We start from the raw sequence: 23,485 nt of genomic DNA, 5'->3' as shown, positions 1-23,485 counted from the left end.
TCCCCATCTATCATAATTTTACTATTATTGGGAGTCTAATGTAGATACCTTTTTTTCTATGAAGTCTTCTTCATCCCTTACTATAAATAATTTTTCCTTTTTTATTCCTCTTAACATTTTGCCTGAATCTCTCCTATAACACTTAACACATTTTGCTTTTGTTAAAATTATTTGTTTATGATTCTTCTCTCCCCTTGTAGAAATTGTCTGTATTCATGGAAAATAACTTGTTTGTCTTTGTATCTTTCATGGAAACTTGCCTAAATGAGTACTTATATATTGAATTCAATTAGTTGTTGTATCCTCTCTGTTATATAGTACCTTTGTTTGTAGAAAGAAATACTCAGTGACTCAGGTACTGAAAACTCTAATCCCCTTGTGAGTATTCAACGTATTTTTCTAGGCCATCCTTCCCAGAAATTAAAGAATTCATTTGGATGATATATTTTTGATTGTGTACTGAAACTAGAGCTACTTATGTGAGCATTAAAATGCGAATGCTTTTATTGCTTTTAGCTCCTTGAATTTTGTTTGTTTGTTTGTTTTATAGTGTCTTCAGAGGTATGTATTTTCTGAATCCTTTAGTTTCAAATAGGAATACTTTCTAGAATTTTATTACTCAGAATAATACATTTGTTTTATTGGAATTTGTTTCTTATCCTTCAGAAACATTCTGCCGTTCTGCATCTGTTGCTGTCTCTTTTTACATATTTCTTTAAGTGGTGGAAGGATTGATTGCTTTGAAAAACTATCCATTTTCATAGCATTCAGAGCTTATTTCTAGTTTTTACTAAAAATTCATAAGTATAGAATTTATATCTTTGACTAATTTTACTTCTGGAGGGCTCAGCTTTTGAACCTGAAAAATGAAATGAATATAATATTGCTTATCAAGAAGAAATTTATAGTTTAAATCATCATTAATAAGCATTTATTAAGAATTGCCTATGTGTAGTGGGCACTATGTAAATCTTTGGGATTATAAAGAAAGAGAAAAGCAAAATTCCTTCCCACAAGGAGTTCACATTGTTTCAGAGAAGACAATATGAAACAACTGTGTACATATATGTATGTGTGTGTATACATATGCACACATACATGTACACAATGTTAATGGGAGGTAATTTCAGAGGGAAGGCACTATGGAGCTGGGCATGTGGGGAGAAGAGGAGAGCAGGAAAGTACTTTTGAAGAAGATGAGACTTGTGTGGAGCCTTAAGGGGAGGCCAGATAAACTAATAAACAGAAGTGAGAAAGGTGAACATTCCAGGCAAGAAAGCAAGCTATTGAGAAGGCATAGAGTCAGAATGGTGGGTCATGTTTGAGGAAAAACAAGATCAGTGTCAACGTATCCTAGAGTATGTGGAGAACAATAAATGTAAAGATAGGAAGAGGCTAGGTTTATGTGGAAAGTTTTAAAACAGGATTTTGTTTCATATTGAAGACAGTAAATAAGAGAGCTACTAGAATATTTTGGGTAGGAAATTGATGTAATCAGCTTTGCCCTGAAGATCAGCTGAGTGGAAAATAGGCTGGAAGGGGAGAAACTTGTGGCAGGGTTACTAACCAGCAGACTTTTGTAATTGTGTGAGATTATAGTTTTGGCCATGGGTTGAATATATGTCAGTTAGTAAATATGTATTACATGCCTTTTATTATGATAGACACTGTGCTGATTGTTGGAGATACACAACCAGACAAAAGACAGCTTATACCCTCAAAATGCTTAAAACCTAATTGAGGGGCAGCTAGATGACGCAGTGGATAAAGCACGAGCCCTGAAGTCAAGAGGACCTGAGTTCAAATCTAGCCTCAGACACTTAACACTTCTTAGCTGTGTGACCCTGGGCAAGTCACTTGACCCCAATTACCTTAGCATAAATAAATAAATAAAAATTTAAAAAAAATCTAATGGAAACAACAAACAAAGGTGTACAAACAAGTTATATATATGATAAACAGAGAAGGAAGGCTCTAGAGTCAAGAGCTGTTGTTTGGAAGATAAGATTTTAGTTGGAACTTCTTCAAATCCTAACCATTAGGAATATGAGAATATGGAAACCATTAGGGAATATGTGAAGAGAGAGCATCCCAAGCATGGGGGACAGCCAGAGAAAATACCTGGAGCTTAGAAATGAAGTGTGTTGGTTGCGGAACAATAAGGAAACCAGTGTCACTGGATTAAAGAACATAAATAAGGGAATAAAGTATAAGAATACTAGAAAGATGATAGAGAGGCAGGTTGTTTGGTTAGGGCCAAAGAATTTTGTGTTTGATCTTGATTTCGGAGGCAACAAGGAGCCCCACTGGGAGAGAGAGCCAGTGAGGACAGGAAGGAAAGGTGAGTAATATGATTAGACTTTACACTTGAGGAAAATCACTTTAAGTGGATGATTAGAAGATAGCTTGTAGGAGGAGAAGACTTGAAACAGGCCAACCCACAATAATTCAGATATGAATTGATGAGGACCTATACCAGGGTGATGGCAGTGAGTGTCAGAGGACAGAAGGGAGCATATTGGAGAAATGTGGCAAAGGTGAAATTGACAAACCATGACACCAGAATTGGTTGGGTAGAGCATGAGAGAAAATGGGGATTCCAGGATAACTACTAGATTGTAATCCTGAATGACTGGTAAAATGATTTTGTCCTTGACACTAATAGGAAATTAAAAGTATTTATGGGGGGGGAGGGGTAATTTGAGGGAAAAGATAATGTGGTTTGCTTTCGGGTGTGTTTAGTTTAAGATGTTTCCTGAACATCCAGTTTGAGATATATGAAAGGCAATTGGAGGTGTGAGATTAGAGGTCAATAAAGAGCATAGGTAGATTTGAAAGTAATCTGCATAGAGATGATAATTAATCCATGAGAGTAAATAAGATCACCAGGTGATATAATATAGAGAGAAAAGAAGAAGGACCCAAGACAGAGTCATATGGGATCCCTATAAATAGAGTTAGATTGAGAAGAGGATCCAACAAAAAAGATAGGTAGGAGGAGAAGCAGGTAAGAATGGTGTTCCCAAAACCTATAAAGAAGAAATCATCAAGGAGAAGAAAATGATTTACAGTATCAGAGGCTACAGAGAAGTCAAGGAGAATGAGGATTGAGAAAAGGCCATTGGATTTGACAATAAAAGAGATTGTAATTTTTGAAAGCAGTTTTACTATAATGATGAGATGGAAACTAGGTTTGTAAGGAGTTAAGAAGAGAGTGAAGAGAGGCGAAAAAGAGGCATAACCTTTTGAGTATGATTTTTTAAAGGAGTTTGGCCTTAAAGGACAGAAGTTATAGGATAAGAGTTATCAGGGATCAAAGGATCAAGTGAGGATTTTTTTTTTTTTTTTTTAGGATGAAGAAAGACCTAGATATGTTTTTAGGAAGGAGGGAGCCAGTAGACAGAGAAGAGGTAGGCTCTTGGATGAGATGATATGGAATAGGATTACTTGAGTGGGGAGATAATGTTAGTCATGGTAATGACTAAAGTCATCTCTTCATGTGAGATAGCAGTGAAGGAGGAGCTAGTGCAAAGCATCTGAATAATAGGAGATGAGGAAGAAGGATTGCTATGAACTCCCATTTTCTCTTTAGAATATGAGATAAATTTTTCTAAGCTGAGGGAGTAGGAGAAGGGAAGTTATGAGAAGTTTGAAGAGGGACAAAAAGGTTTGGAAGAGCAAGTGAGATAGTATGTTGATAAAGAAGGTATAGAAGAATTGCCTAACAGAAGTAAATGACCATTTGAATTTGGTTAACATAAATTTATAGTGGACCCAACCAGAATGGTTGCAAATGTGACTTTCTACACATTTATTTAACAGCACCTATGTAAGAGCAAAGGAGGCAGATCCTGGGAGTTATCCAACGTGGGATCTTCTATTGAGTATGAGTGTGAGAAGTTAAGGATGACATTTGGTTTGTTAGTCTGAGTGACTGGTGGTGTTGACAGTAATAGGCACCTGTTATAGATTAGTTATATTATCGCAAATATTAACACTTATTAGTAGTGGAAGAATGTTAGTAACTCATGACTTTGTGCCTAAGGATGGTGGAGCACAATGAAGTATATTTTTTAGGACCAGGGTCTAATACTTCATGAGCAGAAAATCTTTTCTCATATATATTGAACATAGATGTCTTCATTACCTTTCATAACTTCTTTTGAATCAACTTTAAGAATTCCTAATCATTGAAGATTTAGGTGAGTATAGTTACATGGCTAAACCATAAATTTTTAAAAAGCATACTTACTTTTAATAATTCCAGTACTAATTTACTTTGAGAATCCTATGTGAGTTCATTAATTTTTGCGTTTTAGTTTCCCAGTCCATAAGATTAGAATATTGTAAAGGTTAATATATAATATATGTGAACCTCTTATAATATTGCAGAGAAAGTGTGCTAAAAGTAAAAGACATCATATCTTGTTTGTATTATCATTTAGTACTCCATTTGTCTTACTGACTTTTTTTTCTTCTGATATTGAAGCCCTGAAACCTAATTGCTGTTTTACAGGTGAGATATCATTAGAGCTATGTGAAGGATTATAGCCTCAATCTCTATGCAATCTCTAAGCAACAATGTTTTTGTTTATTTTTTTAAAACAAGTATCATATAAATTAGGCACTTAATTGTAATGTTCATATAGGCAACGTGTATTTTGTGACTTCAACAATTTGTATTGAGTTGCTAAAAGTTCTTTTGGCATTAGAGAAATTGATAGTTGAATGGGGCTGTTTCCCCCAAGTATTTTATCTAAGTTATACAGATGTCTGAAGATAATGTCAGTTTTCAAGTCGTGCTCAAATATAGCACAGAATTAGAGTGATATTGGCCATATGTTAGATAAAATGATTTGTCCTTTTTTGGTGGCTCACTAAAATCATGAACATAAACATATCATTTACTTTGCTGGCCTGAGGGTTCAGAGTGTTGGTAGAACAATCTATATGAATTCTTCTATCTCATCTCAGCAAATTAATGGAAAGGGTTATTATATATAAAAAGATACATTCTATCATACATAGTAGCAGTTCTCCAAAATAGCGAAGTCCTAAAACAGCTTCAAACTTTGAAGTGCAATCATTGGAATCTTGAATTTTCACTTAAAATGTATTAGTATTTCACTAATGTATCAGGCAGAACCCTACATTTGACATTAAGGAGGGAATTTTTACTTTGTTTTTTAATGGTTATTCCCTCCGTTGGTACAGTTCAAGTGTTATATTTGATGTTTAATTGGTTGTTGTTCATTTGTTTTTAAATACCATTGTTCAGACATACCTAATGTCTGATTTCTGTTTGTTTGTTTTTCTCCCATTTTTCTTTTCAAGTCTGCTGGCTTTTCATTGCTGCAAGAAATAAGACTGAAGTTCCCATTTACTTTTGCCTTTTAGGGAAGCCAAGAATATAATTTGTTTGCATAATTGTCAGTCAACATTCACTACCTCTCAAAAAACAAACACAATCATCTTTAATACTATCAGGAGATGAGTTGAATAGTCATCCATCATTGAAGTAAATAGATATAGAGGATGAGAATGAGAGCAAGAAAACAAACTAATAGTAATATAATGTAGATTCATGTTTCTTTGCTTCTCCTTAATGATATTTATTACTATGTGCCCAAACTCCTTAAAGGGAATAGATAGAACAGTAATATGAAATACTATTTTGCAAATATTTGTGAAGTAAATGGCTGACTGAACCACTGAAAATAATTCAGAGCATTATATTTTGTGAAAGCAAGCGTTGAAATTTTAAGGCCAACTTTATCACTTGTCATTTCCCACTATTTTTATTTCAAATCAAACTAACAGATATTTACTGACAAATGTACAAGATATCCTATACTAGCCATGAAGAAGAATACGAAGGAATATAAAACATAGGCCCTGTTTTCAATGAGCTGAGTTTTATTGAGGTACTTAAAATTTAGTTTTATTTGAAAAGACAGAAAAGTAGGTGGCATATTCCACTTTAATGATAAGTAAACTTCCCAGTGAGTTGTGTTCCTTGATCTCTATCAAATTAACAAACATATTTCGATTTTAAACCTTAAATATGTTCATTTCTTTTTCATGTTTTACTAATATCAAACAATATTAAGGAAAAGATAAAACTTAGTTTTCCCAATAAAACTTTGGTTATTATTGGTTCTTGATTGTTATTTGGTGAAATTAAGCAACTAAAGTTCATGTTTAGAAGGAACAATGTAAATCAATTTATACCTAAGACTGTGTCTATATACACAAATGCCACTCTAAGTAATTTTAATTCCAAAACACTTTCACCTAAAATATCCCAGATAATTTAAAAAGTTTACTTTGCTCTTTTGTTAAGAAGGTGCAGATAATTTAACATAGCTTTCTTCATTGTTTTCAAAGACACTACCTGAGAATTTTCTTCCATTGTTTAGCTCCAACTTTAACAAAGAACTTTTAGGAACATTTTGTTTTTTAAGTATTTATGTTTTGAAATCTTCATAGTAATAATACTTAACCTAGATATTTTATATTAATAGCACCATGTGCTTTTGGTATAAAGCCCCAAAAGACAGTCATAAAAGTTTCCCATTTACCAACTATAAATAATGTGCTTATTATACATGTGTTTATAAGCAAAAATCTCTTTGTTTCTTTTAATGCAATATTGCATATATGCAGATAGATCTTTATATTCTGCTGCTATCTTTACCAAATGTTTCATTTCAGTTCCCTCTATACTTTTGTATCAGTCATGAGTAGCTTGTCTTCTTAGTCCAGGACTTTTGAACTTGGTCTATTATGATGACTGTACCATTGCAGCTCTTGAAAAGCTAAGTTATCCAAAGGTGAAATACAGCTACCACTTACTAACACCATTTATATAGTGCTTTAAGATTTGCAAACTCTTTACATGTTATTTAATTCTCACTACAACTTCATGAAATAGGTGCTATATTTATTACCATTTTGCATATGAGGAAGTTCAGATTAGAGATTAGGGGACCCACATCTGGTAAATATCTGAGGCAGCTTTCAAACTCACAACTTTTTGATTCTAAGTCCAACACTCTGTCACTGGACTACTTCCCTAGACTACCTACCTCCCAGTTTAATCTATATTTCAATTTTTTCTCTGAAAAAATACACACACACACACACACACACACACACACATATATATATATATATATATATAGGTATATAGATAGATAGATAGATAGATATACAAATATCTATCTATATATCTATATATCTATAGCTGATAGAGCTGGAAGCTTCATTGCAGCTTATTGCCTTTTAAATTGGGCTCCTTTCCCAAAAATAGACATTGGGTTTGATTAGTACTGCAAAAAATAGAAATATTATTAATTAATAAATACTACTAATTAACTAATACATATTTTAATGGATCTATGTTCTTATCAATGTAAGTGTTCTATCCAGCCACACAGGTGGCTTACCTATAGTTGTTTGTCCTTTGTGATCTTTATCCATGTCATTCTGTTCCTCATAATGTCAACTAATTAATGAAAAACCTAATCCCTATTTGCTTATGAAGTGTGAACCCATAGCAAACTTGATAGATCAAGACAGTTTAGATATAGAAAATTGTTAGAGACATTTACTTTATACATAAAAATTGTGCTCTTATCTTCCTTTTAAAAAATAAATTCTTGCATTATTGTTAACTGATAAGAAATTCACTTTTTCTGTTTTATTTTTCTTTTGCCACAAGTATTAAGTTCATTGATTAAAATGAAAAACATTTTGCAAAAATAGTATTGTCATGTTGAAGTAATTGTGAACTCTCACCATTTTTATTTCACAGGAGCAGCTACTTAAGATCATGATATAAAACTTCATAAACACAATTACCAGTAACAATAATCATGTTGTCACTATCTTCATTTCACTTGGTGGTAGTAGTCTGGACACTTGCATTTTCTTATTTGGTGGAAAGAATGGAATTTGATTTGCTGGATCTATTTTATATATTTTAGTCTCACCAGTGGTGAATGGGACATGGTGTCTGCTTCATACTGTTAGGGAAACACCAAGGAATGGAAGGGGACATGTAGCTTTTAGAAGGAGATTTGTCTTTTGGGTCTTGATTCAAACAGATCAATTTTCTTATGACATGATCTCTCTGTATGGTTGGTTTTCAGAGGGGATTTATTCAATTTCCCAAGTACTCAAGAAGTAGAAGATGAAAAAATGGAGGATGATTCTAGCCCCTGGTCCTGCCAACAACAGCCCATCAAGCACACTTCTCATGATGAGGCTTCTGTTTCTCCAACTGCACAGCAGACTATCACACAAGTGCCATCCAGTCCCAAAGGAGGTACTGTGGAAATTAATGTGATAGGAGATCAACAAGAAGAATCAAAAAGCAGTCAGGACAAACATAGTAAAGTCTTGTCTATGAGCCCCGGAATTAGAGGGGAAAGCATTTGGGCCAATACAAATAACAAAGAAGTCCAGACAACGGAATATTCTCTTTGGGCTCCAACTGTTGTTTCAGTAGCAACACAAACCATGAAAGAAGTGTGTGAACAAGTAGAGGTGGGGACCAGCATGGCTGACCAGAGCCTTGGGAGACAGGATGCTAAGGTACAGACTGAGAAGAGGAATGCTGAGAAACCTACAAATATCTCAGGAGATGATACCGATTCTTTGCACAGCCAGGTAAGAATAGGTTGGGACTTCCTAGGATCTTCTAAATTGTATAATCTCTCTTTTTTTTCTTTTTCTTTTTCTTTTCTTTTTTTTTTTTTTTTGCTGAGGCAATTGGGGTTAAGTGACTTGCCCAGGGTCACACAGGAAGAAGTTGTATAAAACTTTTCCCTAAAAGTCATGTTGCAAAAGAAAACATAGATTTCTGTACCCCTCCCCCAAAAAAAAACCTCCAGAAAAAAAAGAAGTAAATAAAATATGCTTCAGGCTGTATTCAGATACAGTCAGTTCTTTCTCTGGGTTTGGATAGCATTTTTCATCATAAATCCCCTAGAATATTCTTTAGCTTACCTTTTTCTTGAAAGAGAAGGGTAGATGAACAATCTGCATCCTATTTCATGTCTTTCAGAATATTGTTGCCTTGAGCATCTTTCTCTTTCTTATTCATTTAGTCTACTTTTCTGTATTTCCTGAGAATCTTTTGTGGGAATGTGAGGAAGGACTGAAAGTTGGTGGCAAGGGCTTGGAGGAGGAGTTGTTCATGACCAGGAAGAGCACTTAAGTAGTAGGAATTTTTAAAAAGAAGTTAGAAACTTTGGGATCTGAAGAGGCAGTATTAAGATTTGTAATGGATGAGAAAGTATCAGGAACTGGTAGGATTAGGGATAAGAAAGAAAGCTAGAAGTATAGTAAGATGCTGAAAATTAGGTGGTTTTAAGGAAAGAACAATCTATATTAGATTAACAAATCTGAAAGTAGATTTTAACGATTTCTTTAGAAGGCTGTAGGCAAAAAGATGGAAACTAATATAGGTTCAGCTGTGTGCTCTTTCTTAGCCTATTAATAAATAAGTTATGAGTCCATCTTCAGTCTATATGGAAAAGGCTTATTTGTAATCACAAACCCTTCATTAGGTGTTTTCTAAGGACCCCTATGTTGAAGTGTAACACATGCTTAGCATTTCATTTATCCATGCCTCTTTAGAAATGCCTGGATAAAAAGCTGCTGTTCTGAAGAAGTGTATTACCTCCAGCAGTATGTAGTTTCTTTTCTTTTTTTCTTTTTTTTATTTTATTTAATAATAACTTTATATTGACAGAATCCATGCCAGGGTAATTTTTTTTAATATTATCCCTTGCACTCGCTTCTGTTCCGATTTTTCCCCTCCCTCCTCCCCCCCCCACCCCAAGAGGGCAAGCAGTCCTATATATGTTAGATATGTTGCAGTATATCCTAGATACAATATATGTTTGCAGAACCGAACAGTTCTCTTGTTGCACAGAGAGAATTGGATTCAGAAGGTAAAAATAACCCGGGAAGAAAATCAAAAATGCAAATAGTTCATATTCGTTTCCCAGTGTTCTTTCTTTGGGTGTAGCTGCTTCTGTCCATCATTTATCAATTGAAACTCAGTTAGGTCTCTCTGTCAAAGAAATCCACTTCCATCAGAATACATCCTCATACAATATCGTTGTCAAAGTGTATAATGATCTCCTGGTTCTGCTCATTTCACTCAGCATCAGTTCATGTAAGTCTCTCCAAGCCTCTCTGTATTCATCCTGCTGGTCATTTCTTACAGAACAATAATATTCCATAACATTCATATACCACAATTTACCCAGCCATTCTCCAATTGATGGGCATCCATTCATTTTCCAGTTTCTAGCCACTACAAACAGGGCTGCCACAAACATTTTGGCACATACAGGTCCCTTTCCCTTCTTTAGTATTTCTTTGGGATATAAGCCCAGAAGTAACACTGCTGGATCAAAGGGTATACACATTTTGATAACTTTTTGGGCGTAGTTCCAGATTGCTCTCCAGAATGGTTGTATTCGTTCACAGTTCCACCAACAATGCATCAGTGTCCCAGTTTTCCCTCATCCCCTCCAACATTCATCATTATTTTTTCCTGTCATCTTAGCCAATCTGACAGGTGTGTAGTGGTATCTCAGAGTTGTCTTAATTTGCATTTCTCTGATCAATAGTGATTTGGAACACTCTTTCATATGAGTGGTAATAGTTTCAATTTCAACATCTGAAAATTGTCTGTTCATATCCTTTGACCATTTCTCAATTGGAGAATGGCTTGATTTCTTATAAATTAGGGTCAGTTCTCTATATATTTTGGAAATGAGGCCTTTATCAGAACCTTTAACTATAAAGATGTTTTCCCAGTTTGTTGCTTCCCTTCTAATCTTGTTTGCATTAGTTTTGTTTGTACAAAGGCTTTTTAATTTGATATAATCAAAATTTTCTATTTTGTGATCAGTAATGGTCTCTAGTTCATCTTTGGTCACAAATTTCTTTCTCCTCCACAAGTCTGAGAGATAAACTATCCTATGTTCCTCTAATTTATTTATAATCTCGTTCTTTATGCCTAGGTCATGGATCCATTTTGATCTTATCTTGGTATATGGTGTTAAGTGTGGGTCCATGCCTAATTTCCAGCAGTATGTAGTTTCAACACACTTGGAGTAGATCACCACATCAGTCCCCTGTTTTGATCTTTTTGTTTGTTTTTTGCAAGGCAATGTGACTTGCTCAGGATCTCACAACTAGAAAAAGTGTTAAGTGTCTAAAACTGGATTTTGAACTCAGATCCTCCTGACTTCAAAGCTGGTGCTCTATCCATGGTGCCATCTAGTTAGTTGCCCCTCTCCTATCTTCATCTTTTAAGATTTTAATTGAATCTTACAGCTTAATGATTTGTGTCCAATTTTTTAGGCTTTGGATTTATGGCATGGTGAATAAAGAGCCTGTCTTGAAGTTAGGAAAAACTGGGTTCAGTCCTTGCTTCTGACAGATTCTAAATTAGTGACCTTGGATAAGTTTCTTAAATTCTAAATAGACTTAGAAATCTCTAAGACTATAAATTACAAGAGATTTGTTCGTTTGTATCAGTAGAGAGAATTTATATACTGTATGTTCCCCACATAAATGAACTAATTGGTTCAGACAAAAAAAAATTAACTGTTGCTTTTCTCTTTTCTCCCCTAAAAGCTAGCCCTATGATTTCATTAGTGTAGGGAACTTTCAATAAGGAAATGCCTTATACCAAATCTGACAGGCAGCTAGTCTACAACTTGTAGGTGTGGAGGGTTACCTAGAGGCCATGGGAAATTAAATGACTTACATATCAGAAGTAGCACTTGAACACAAAGCCTTCTGACTTATTAAGCCATGCTTTCCTTGATCAGTACTTAAAATGCAGAGCAGTCATCTGAAAAGCCTGGAGATTTGATTCCTTGTCTCTCTGCTATTCAACCGACTCATGGTCCCCTTTCATCTTCTAATGCCTTCTGTATGGTGATAAAGCCAAGGATGTCAAAATTTTTAATGCTATACATTGTTGGTAAGACTTGGTCTAATTTGCTTCTGTAGCCCTTAAATTTTGATTTGTGCCCCTGGAATTAAGATTCTCTGCATTTAAAAGTGTTTTCTTTGACATTTCTCTTAGCACCTTCATTTATGAATAAGAGAAGCTGTTCACTGTCATATAGGTCTTTTTCAGGGTGCTATTCAGGGAAAAAAAATAGTTTTTCTGTCCTTTCCCTTTTCATCTGACTCACCTGTTTTTATAATGATGTCTATTGGTTTCTCCTAATGTATGGTTTCTGTATTTGTACAGATTGTTTAGGTAGCTATATGATTGCATTTAGGGAGTGGACAAAAGCTATGGGTTATTTTTACTCTTTTATATTTTTGTGACAGTTTGGTCTAATACTAATGCCATGTGGAAGTGTGTGGCTGGAGCATTGAATTTGAGCTTAAGAATTCTTTAGTTCAAATTTTGCTTCAGTGATTTGGTAGCTATATGAATCTGAGCAAGCCACTTAATCTTGTTTAAGTTTTCTCATCTTTAGAACAGGAAATGATAATAGTACCTGCTTCTTACAGTTGCTGTGAGGATCAAATAGGATATCTATAAAAGGCGAGCCTTTAAGCTATAAGTGCCAGCTATTTTCATTATAATCTATTATCCTAGTACTTGTCTATGAATAATATGTTTACATTTCAATCTTTGTATTGGAATCTGTCTTATTCATTTTCACATAGTAGCTTTTTTATAAACATTTTTCTCACTTCAGTTACGAAAAATAGAAAATATGAATTTATTTCACTCTACATTATTTCCCCCATGGCAAGTGATCTCATTTTAAGCAATAGCAAGAGAATATATTATGAAAGCTTGGTCTGAGCAGAAGAGATATGTGTAATCCTTTTATAAAGCAGTATTAGCAAAGGTGAACTGCTCTGAACAAGCATTTATTCAATTAGCAAGCATTATGCTTTCCGTTTATCATTATACTAGGAACTAAAATTACAGGGACAACAATGAAACAGTGTATGCTCTCAAGTAGCTTACATTCTAACAGAGAACGTAACACATTTACATACATAAATTGATATTGCAAAAGAGATATAAGGTAATCTTGGTAGGAAAGGTGCTATCAGCTAGAGGGACTGGGAATAGGATTCATGCAAAAAATGGTACTTTGAGGTCATTTTCTAAGGATACCATAGATTCTAAGAAGTGGAGGGATGGGAGGTGGGAACAGTCAGTGCAAAGGCATGGAAATAGAAAATATATTAAGTTTGAAGAATAGAAAGAAGGCCAGTTTAGCTATGCTTTAGAGTAGGTGGAGGAGATTGATATGGAATAAAGATAAAAAGCTAAGCTGTGACTCAGTTATAAAGATCTATCGATGCCAAACAAAAGAGTTTATATTTAGTTGCAGAGTTCATAGGGAGCTGTTGGAATTTATTGAGGTTTGTAGTGGGGATTTAAGTGAGAGACTGACAGGGTTGGACCTGCACTTTATGAAAAAAATCACATCAACATCTCTGTGAAGGATATATGGGAACGGAGTAAAACAGGAAGGCCAGTCAGGAGACTGCTGAAAAAGGCCAAGTAAGAGATGATGAGGGTCTAAGTGGCTGTGGAAGTGAAGAGAATGGGATAACAAACAGAAGATGTAAAAAAAATAACTATTAGAAATGAAATTATGTCATGTTTATATTTAAGGGATTGATTTTTTGTTTGAATTTTATTTCTCCTTATGGAAATAATGATTGGATTTTGCAGGTGTATGTACTAACTATAAGAATTTATCCTTGAAAGAACCCTTAATGTGGGAAAGAGCATAGAGTTAGAATTGGAAAGAAGCTCACAGGTCATCTAATCCAATTCTCTCATTTTACACATAAGGAAACTGAGACTAAAGAGAGTAAATGACTTAAAGTTGCTGGTATCAGAGCTGGGATTGGAACCCAGATCATTTGATTTCAAAGTCTGCTCTTTTTACAACTTTACCAAGATGTTCTCAAACCTTATTTCCAACCACAGAATTCATATTAGAAATAAATTTTATAAATGTAATGAATATAATTATATCCTTCTGCCCGAAGTTCGATTCCACACTAGAGAGAAACTACATGAATATAAAAGTTGAGGGGAAGTTGTGTTTTGGGGTTTTTGTTGTTGTTATTATAACCACCACGTGTTAGTTCATAGCAGAATGAGAAAAATTCAAATAAAAAAAATTAAACTTTTCATTTCAAAATTTTTTTGAAAACCCCAAAATTTATTAACTTCCCCCCCACCCCCACCAGCATGACAGAGAGGATGGTGTTAAAGTTAGGCAAGTCTAAGTTAGCTTTGCCTCAGACTTATACCAGCTATTCAACCATGAACAAGTCTTTTTATCTCTCAATACCTCAAACAACTCTCAGAATATAAATGCAAGTTGTAGCTGTGCATGTGAATATGGAAATTTTCATCATCTACATTGATGAAATTACAGAAGTGAATGGGAAAAAAATATCTACTTTCTAACATGAGCCAAGTTTTACTTGGTGTTTTTACACGTCAGCTTTCATAAAGGCATAAGGTTTTATTTGAATTAGCAATTTTTTAATTTATGATAGGACTATATAAATAAGATTCTTGCTCAAAATTGGTAGACATTAACTCAGGTCTTTGGGTGTTATACATATATAGCTATACATGTTATACATATCTATTGAGTAGATTATGCACTTGATGTTTAAACTCTGGGAGAAATTTTATTTTTGGTTTTAGATGTAATTCAGGTAGTTTACTGTATTCTGATTTAATGGACTCCATTAATATAATTTTGAATTGGTTAGGTCATAGTTATATCCATTTGTGGTAATGTGTTAATTTTTTGTTCTGCTGTTTCAACATTATAGGGAGAAGAAGAATTTGACTTGCCTCAACCCCCACCTGGCCAGGTCTTACATCGCCACATGCGAACTATACGCGAAGTACGCACACTAATTACACGTGTTATCACTGATGTATATTATGTAGATGGCACAGAAGTGGATCGAAAGGTGACTGAGGTAATATTTTACAAGAGATCTTAGAGGCATATTTTACTCAATAGAATGTTATCTTGGATTTTATTTTTAACCACTCTTTATCTCTTCCTTTCCATTATTTAGCTATTGATACTTTGTTTTTGTATGTTTTATATCAGAAAGAGAAAGGATGAAGTGGCTCAGGGACTTCAGCAGAAGGTTGGAAGTTAGTGATTTTTATTTCTTCTGCCAGTCCTGATTTTCCTATGTAACACTGAGCTTATCACTTAGCCTCTCAGTGTTATTTTTTTTCCTTTAATGTAGAATTTTAGAAATCACTATAAAGCTTTTTTTGATGTGAAGTATTAATTAGGAGTAGCAAGCAAACTAAAAATACAATTTTAAAAATTTATATAACATTTAAAAACTTTAATATTAGGATCATTTCATTTAAAGTTAGAATGAACCATAAGAGATTACGCATGATTTCAGAAAGGCCTGGAGAGACTTATATGAACTGATGCTGAGTGAAATGAGCAAGACTAGAAGATCATTATATACTTCACCAACAATATCATATGATGATCAATTCTGATGGATGTGGCCCTCTTCAACAATGAAATGAAACCAAATCAGTTCATTTGTTCACTAATGAATAGAACCAGCTATACCCAGCGAAAGAACTCTGGCAAATGAGTATGAACCACTACGATAGTATTCCCAATCCCTCTGTTTTTGTCCACCTGCATTTTTGATTTCCTTCACAGGTTAATTGTACATTATTGCAAAGTTCAATTCTTCTTGTGCAGTAAAATAACTATGGATATGTATACATATATTGTATTTAATATATTTTTAACACATTTAACATGTATTGATCTACCTGCCATCTGGGGGAGGAGGGTGGTGGGAAGGAGGGAAAAATTGGAACAAAAGGGTTTTGCATTTGTCAATGCGGAAAAATTACTCATGCATATATCTTGTAAATAAAAAGTTGTTTTAAAAAAAGAATCAGACCAATTAATTGGCATTAAGTGTAATGATATAACTAAAAAAAAAAAAAAGAGAGAGAGAGATCTCATCTAGTCCACCTCCATAATTTGGTGGATGGAAAAAATTTTGTGCTAAGGAATACCCAAAGTCATACAAGTACTAAATTAAAAAATAGGATTTTAGGACCCAGTTCCTTTGACTCTAAATCCATTATCACACTATATTTAATGTACAAGTTGTAATATAATTTTGTATGACATCTTTTGTAATTACCTAATCATAGAATCTTAGATTTAAAGCTAGAAGGGATTGAGATGCCATCAAATCTAATTTCTTCATTGTTTAAATGAGGAAAATGGACTTGAGAAAAGGTTAATTTGTTCAGGGTCACACAGCTGTAATATAAGGTTGGCTTTGAATCCAGATTTTCCCAACTCCAAAGCCAAAACTCTGCTCTATTCTAGGTGGCTTCTTTTTCTCTGGCTTTAGAACATTGGGAGTAGAATTCTTGTGAAATTCTGAAAGTTCATGTTTTTAGAACCCATCTTCATGATTGATGTAACATCTGATCTTAATAATCTTGTTGCCATTTGTTGCTCTGGTTAAAGTTAATTACTTACCTTAGAGATGAAATAATGAAGAAATCAATTTTAGAGGTTCTACTGGTAAGTCTGATTCAGAATTGGAGAAAAAAAGCAGGAGATGGATTTCTTTTTGTATCTAGATGTCAGCAGAGTTTTCAGTTTCTTTGGGTATTTTGAGGTCCATTTTGGGGCATTTGAAACACTAATTCTATTACACATACCTTTAAAGGTGATGAAACATCATATCAAAGCATCAAATATATACATATATCATAACAATAACTCATTTTGTTTGCTTTAAGGTTTTCAAAGCACTTTCTTCACAGTAGTTTTATTAGGGGAGTAGTGTAAACCAGGGGTCCTCAAACTTTTTAAATAGGGGGCCAGTTCACGTCCCTTAGAAAGGTCCAGTGATTTGTCCACATGTCCACAAGCAAGTTTTTTTTTAATTATAGCTTTTTATTTACAAGATACATGCAAGGGTAATTTTTCAGCATTAACAATTGCAAAACCTTTTGTTCCAATTTTTCCCCTCCTTCTCCCCTCCCTTTCCCCCAGATGGCAGGTAGACCAATACATGTTAAATACAATATGTGTATACATTTCCATACAGTTATTTTGCTGCACAAGAAGAATCGGACTTTGAAATAATGTACAATTAACCTGTGAAGGAAATCCAGGCGGACAAAAACAGAGGGATTGGGAATACTATGTAGTGATTCATACTAATTTGCCAGAGTTCTTTCGCTGGGTAGCTGGTTCTATTCATTATTGAACAAATGGAGCTGATTTGGTTCATCTCATTGTTGAAGAGGGCCACATCCATCAGAATTGATCACCATATAGTATTGTTGTTGAAGTGTATAATGAGCTCCTAGTCCTGCTCTTTTCACTCAGTATCAGTTCATGTAAGTCTCTCGAGGCCTTTCTGAAATCATCTTGCTGGTCATTTCTTACAGAACAATATTATTCCATAATATTCATATACCACAATTTATTCAGCCATTCTCCAATTGATGGGCATCTACTCAGTTTCCAGTTTCTGGCCACTACAAAGAGGGCTGCCACAAACATTTTTGCACATGTGGATCCCTTTCCCTACTTTATCCAAGAGCACTTAATATTTTTCCAATTGTTTAGATGTGACTTTATTTGTGTGGAAAGTGTTTTGTAGTTTAGCTCATATAGTTCCTGACTCTCCCTTGGCAGATAGAGTCCCAAATATTTTATCCTATTGACAGTTATTTTAAATGGAATTTCTCTTTGTATTTTTTGCTGTTGGATTTTGTTAGTGATGTATTATACATCCTATTGACTCTAGCCATGTGTTACTAGCCATATGTTACTAGCCATATGCTCCAAAGCAAAGACATATAGAAACAACTCAGATACAAAAATGTTTATAATGGTTCTTTTTATTTTTTTTTTAATTTTTATTTAATAATTACTTTATATTGACAGAATCCATGCCAGGGTAATTTTTTTACAACATTATCCCTTGCACTCGTTTCTGTTCCGATTTTTCCCCTCCCTCCCTCCACCCCCTTCCCTAGATGGCAAGCAGTCCTATATATGTTGGATATGTTGCAGTATATCCTAGATACAATATATGTTTGCAGAACCGAACAGTTCTCTTGTTGCACAGGGAGAATTGGATTCAGAAGGTATAAATAACCCGGGAAGAAAAACAAAAATGCAGATAGTTCACATTCGTTTCCCTGTGTTCTTTCTTTGGGTGTAGCTGCTTCTGTACGTCATTTATCAATTGAAACTCAGGTCTCTTTTTCAAAGAAATCCACTTCCATCAAAATATGTCCTCATACAATATCGTTGTCGAAGTGTATAATGATCTCCTGGTTCTGCTCATTTCACTTAGCATCAGTTCATGTAAGTCTCGCCAGTCCTCTCTGTATTCATCCTGCTGGTCATTTCTTACAGAACAATAATATTCATAATGGTTCTTTGTATTGTTGCAAAGAATTGGAAACAGTGGGTGGCTATATTGGGGGACTGTTGAATAAATTCTTATATATGAGTTTAATGAAATATTGTCATCCATAAGAATTAGCAGATAAGAATTCAAAGGAACTTGGAAAAATTTGAATGAACTGAATGAGTGAAATGAGCAGAAGTAGAAGAATAGGTATCACAATAACTATAACAACATAAAGAAAGGTAACTTTGAAAGACTTAAGAACTCTGATAAGTAGGGACTTTATGATCATGACTTTAGAAGACTGATGATGAAGCAAACATGCCTTATGCCTCTTGTAGAAAATTGATGAATGAGGTATAGAATGAGACAGGTTGCTAGTGTACTGATTTTTTTTTTTCTTGGTTATATTTTTTTGTTCCAAAGAAGAGCTTCTCTTAGCTGAGTGGAAGTAAGGTTTAATTAATTGGAAGTGATAGGGATGCTGCTTGCTTTCCACTTTTCACTCCCCATCCCCTGGCAAAAAAAAAGGAGGGAAGGAGAGTATCAATAAAGCATGAAAACAATACACAGAAGAAAACAAAAAAGTGAAGATGGGGATGGAAACAAAGAGGGAAATTTTGTTATTGTCTTGTACTACTCTACTCATTGTTTGTAAAGCTATCCACTTTTTCTTTACTTCCTTGTTGGCTTTCCTTTGTTTTACTAAAAAAGTACTTTTTACTTTTTTTCTCCTGCCCCCTCACTCTCATTCTAAAGGTGGCTGCAATTAAGTACAATTAAGTATGTATGTGTACCTATAAACATATATACATATATATACACACACATACATGCTCATATACATATATGTAAAACCATACTATGCTTATTTCTACAAGCCAAAGTGGATAGCATCTTCCTTTATAGCTTCAATTCCATCTTTTTCTAAATCAATCAACTCATCATTTCTTTCACTACAGCAATATTCCAACCCAATCACATCCCATCTGAAAGATTGTCTTTGAAAGTTTTTTTCCCCCAGTTTTCTACATTCCTTCTATTCTTAGCTACATAGCTTTTATGTATACAAGAACATTTTAATTTAAAGTAATCAAAATGATCTTTTTTATACTGTAACACTGCTCTCCCTTATAATATAGTTTAAGTTCTGATACTGCTGAATATCTTTAAATCTTTGTTCCTGATTTCTTTGAAGTTCTGATCTTTTGCTCTTCCAAATGAACTTTGGAATTTTTTTCTAACAGTAAAATAATTTTTTAGTAATTTAATTAGGATGACATTGAACAAATAGATTAGCTAAGTAAAATTGTCAGTTAAGAAATTATGTTGACTTTTTCTATCCAGGACCAACAAATGTTACTTCAGTTATTTAGATCTTGAGTTTATTTGTGTTTTATTTTGTGTTTATGTTCACTATGTTCAATACGCTCTTGAATATTTTAAATGATCTAAAACAATACTGAATAATATTGCTGACACATAGTGTAGTTTCTCTGCTTTTGATTAAGTTTATTTTAACTTTAACACTGTCTAAGATCATGATTACTATCCTTGCTTTTTTAAAAATGTAATTCTATTCTTGCCCTTTTATTTTATTTTTGTATGTATCTCATTTTTATAATGTTTTCTGAAATTGTTGAATTCACATTTTTAATCTGCTACCCATTTTCATTTTATGGGCAAGTTGTCCCATTCACATTCTAAGCTACAATTACTTGTGTATTTTCTTCCTTCATGTTTTTCCTCACTATATTTCTCACTCTGTTTACCCTATTTTTCCTCACTCCTCTACTTTCCTTCTACCTACTTTGTTCTCCTATTCCTTTACCTCTACCTATTTCCTTCCTATTTTCTCTACCTCTCTAAAAGTCTCTACCTTATCCTCTGTCCCCACCCTTTCCCTTGCCCTCTTATTTTTTCTGAATATAAGACTTTTTATATACATATACACATATGTATATATATGCATATGCAAACACATCCACACATTCCATTTATTCTATTTATTTATCTATCTGTTCATCCAGCCATCTATCCATCTATCTACTTATCTTTTTCCTTCTTTAAACCATTCCTGATGAAAGTAAAACTCTAGCACTATCTGCTCTCTTCTTCACTAGCTTCTTCCATATCAGTTTTTCCTTTTATGAGTCATTTGTTTGATAATTACCCCTTATTATATCTCTCTGGATTTTTATTTTTTAAGAATCACCTCATCATATTTGCTTAGCCTAGACCTTTCAAACTACCCAGATAATAATGACAGCCATAAGAAGACTGGTAATATATATTTTCACAAATAAGAGGTAAACAATTTGATTTCATTGAGGTAAACAATTTGACTTTATTGAATCCCATATAATTAGTCTAATATTTAATATTTTCCTTACATTTCTCCTGGAGGTATTTATATGTAGAATTTCTCTTAAGGATTTCTGTCATGAACACCTACTTGAAAGTTAATAAATGTCCTTTTTTTTTCCATTCAGGGTTTTATTTAACTTTTCTGGGTAAATTGCTGTTGGTCTTAAACTAGCTCTTTTGTTCTACAGAATGTAGTATTTCAAGACCTATAATCCTTCAGTGTAGTAGTTGCTTCAACTTGTGTAATCCTTATTGTAACTCCATAATATTTAAATTGTTTTTTTTTTTACTTCTTGTTCCAATATTTTTCCTTTAACCTGGAAGCTTTGAAACAGCTGTAATATTCTTGTAAGTTTTCTTCCTGGAATCTCTTTCAGGTAGTGATCATTGGATTTTTTCTATTTCAGTTTTGCCTTCTTAGTTCTAGAACTTTAAGAGCAATTTTCCTTGATAATTTCTTGTAATATAGGCTCAAGATTCTTTTTTTTAATCCTAATTTTCAGATAGTCCAACTATTCTTATATTATTTTTCTTCAGTCTCTTCTCTAGATAACTTATTTTTTCTGATGAAATGTTTTACTTTTTCTTTTTTTTTTAATTCTTTTGATTTTGTTTTATTTTTTCTTGTTTTTATTTATTTTGTTTTTATTTTTGTGTTAGAATGTCATTAGCTTTTCCTTGCCCAATTCTAGTTTTCAAGGAATTATTTTTTCTTCCTTAAGTTTTTCATGATCTGTTTCAGGTTGGTTTTCTTTCTTTTCATAATTTTCTTGGATTGCTCATTTTTTAAAAAATTTTTTCTCAGTTTCTCCCATTTGATTTTTAAAGTCCTTTTTGAGTTCTTCCAATAATTCTTTTTATGCTTAAGACCATTTGACATTTCTCGTTGAAAAAGGAATTAGCTCCATTATCTTTCTTTGCATATGAACCCAGATCTTTTCTATAGTAAATACCTATAGTTGGATTCTTTCTCCTCTGTTTTATTCTCTTTATTTTTTATTTTCTTTTTTGGAATAAAGTTTTAGTTATGAAGTCTGGATAAATGATGCCCCACACTTCAGGACCTGTTTATTGTTATTTTTTAAGATCTGTTAAGTGGCTTGACCTTGGGCTATCTTCTTCACTTCTATAGTATGGCTATAGTCCTACAAATGATCTTGCTCTGTGTATCTCTCCAGTAGCTACAAACTACAATTGTCCTCTCTGCCCTAGATCTGAAACTAGGGACTCTGCTTTCTTCAAGTGCTCATATTCAACAGGGTCCCTACCTGCTAGTTACTGCTCTAACCAGGTGTTAGAGCTTCTCCCCACAACAGAACCTGGGATGTATCTGGTCAGCACTACTGTGCTTGTTGTTCCACAGTAGTGAAAGGACCTTCAAATCATCTCCTGTTCAGTGGTCAGATTTCCCACACTGTCTACAAAATGAAAGTTTTTAAGGCTGAGGCTACCCCTCAACCCAGCTGCCCCGCTTTTTGTTAATTTTGCAGAAATGCTGAGGCTGAGTCTTTTTTGGCATTTTCTCAGATTGTTTTAGGAGGATAACTGCTTTACCCTGATTTTATTTCTAATTCTCTGAGGCAATATTGTCTTTTTTTTTTTTTTTTGGAAGAAATTTGGAAAGCCAAAAATTTTTTGACATTTCTTCCATCTTTCTAGTCTTCTACCCAAAATAATTTCGTTTTTTAAAAAAAGTCCTTAAGATACTGGTTGTCAGATTTAAAAAAAACCCTATTTTACAATCTGAATCTTTTTCTCATTTCTAAGTTTTGGCATCACTTGTTTTAATCTAATTGGTCAGTTAAAATGAAGTCTGATGTAATTCCTTTCTTTTTTTTTTTTTCTTCCTTCTAGGAGACTGAAGAACCAGTGGTAGAATGTCAAGAGTGTGAGACTGAAGTCTCTCCATCACAAACTGGGGGTTCCTCAGGAGACTTAGGGGATATCAGCTCTTTTTCCTCCAAGGCATCTAGTTTGAACCGAATGTCAAGTGGAGCAAGTAGTGGCCTCTCAGCTGCACATAGCAGTAGCAGCTCAGGGAAAGGAACTGGACTTGTCAAAGGAAAACCAAGCGGGACAGAACCTGCAGATTTTGCCTTACCTAGCACAAGAGGAGGCCCAGGAAAACTGAGGTGCAGATATTGTACCCAGAGGGAGAGCCATGGGCTTAGGATGGGATGAGGCAGTTAAGGGGAGGATGTATTTAACTTCATAAGGAAATCAGGGTGATGGGAATGGCAGACAGAGAGCTAGAAAATTTTTTGCCAGTTCTTTCCACCTTCTTGACCCAGACTAAATTAGTTCCTTTTTCTTTCCTTGCTTGTAGCTTATTATAGTACATGGTACTTCTTCAGTTTTACTTTTTACTTTTTAACTGATCAGTTAAGAAACTAATGGAGGATGAGTCCTGTCATTCTGAAGTAGTAGGCCCTGATTCTGCTGGCAAAGTAGCTTCCTTCATAGGCCAGAGACCCTGATGGGTTCCTGGTTGCAAGGAATTGGAGATATATTAATATTAGGAATGTGAAAGAGTGTGTTATTCCCATGTTTCTTTCCCTGCTTTTTAGAAACTGCCTTGGAAACCATGGAATCATCTAGATATAGAGGTAGAAAGGACCTT

General features: G+C 34.1%; 1 protein-coding gene across 2 annotated transcripts in view; it reads left to right on the top strand.

Annotated features, from left to right (window-relative positions):
• The window catches only part of TP53BP1 (tumor protein p53 binding protein 1), a 136,011-nt gene that overhangs the window by 98,532 nt on the left and 13,994 nt on the right, over nucleotides 1-23,485 (top strand). For both annotated transcript variants that reach the window (XM_051977182.1, XM_051977181.1), the window contains exons 17-19: nucleotides 8,154-8,673; nucleotides 14,878-15,030; nucleotides 22,720-22,997. In XM_051977182.1, the coding sequence (XP_051833142.1) occupies nucleotides 8,154-8,673; nucleotides 14,878-15,030; nucleotides 22,720-22,997 (951 nt within the window). The remainder of the gene's footprint in view (nucleotides 1-8,153; nucleotides 8,674-14,877; nucleotides 15,031-22,719; nucleotides 22,998-23,485) is intronic.

The sequence above is a fragment of the Antechinus flavipes genome, chromosome 2, assembly GCF_016432865.1.
Source record: "Antechinus flavipes isolate AdamAnt ecotype Samford, QLD, Australia chromosome 2, AdamAnt_v2, whole genome shotgun sequence".
In the NCBI taxonomy this organism is placed as follows: domain Eukaryota; kingdom Metazoa; phylum Chordata; class Mammalia; order Dasyuromorphia; family Dasyuridae; genus Antechinus; species Antechinus flavipes.
This window is presented reverse-complemented; position numbering and strand designations above follow the sequence as displayed.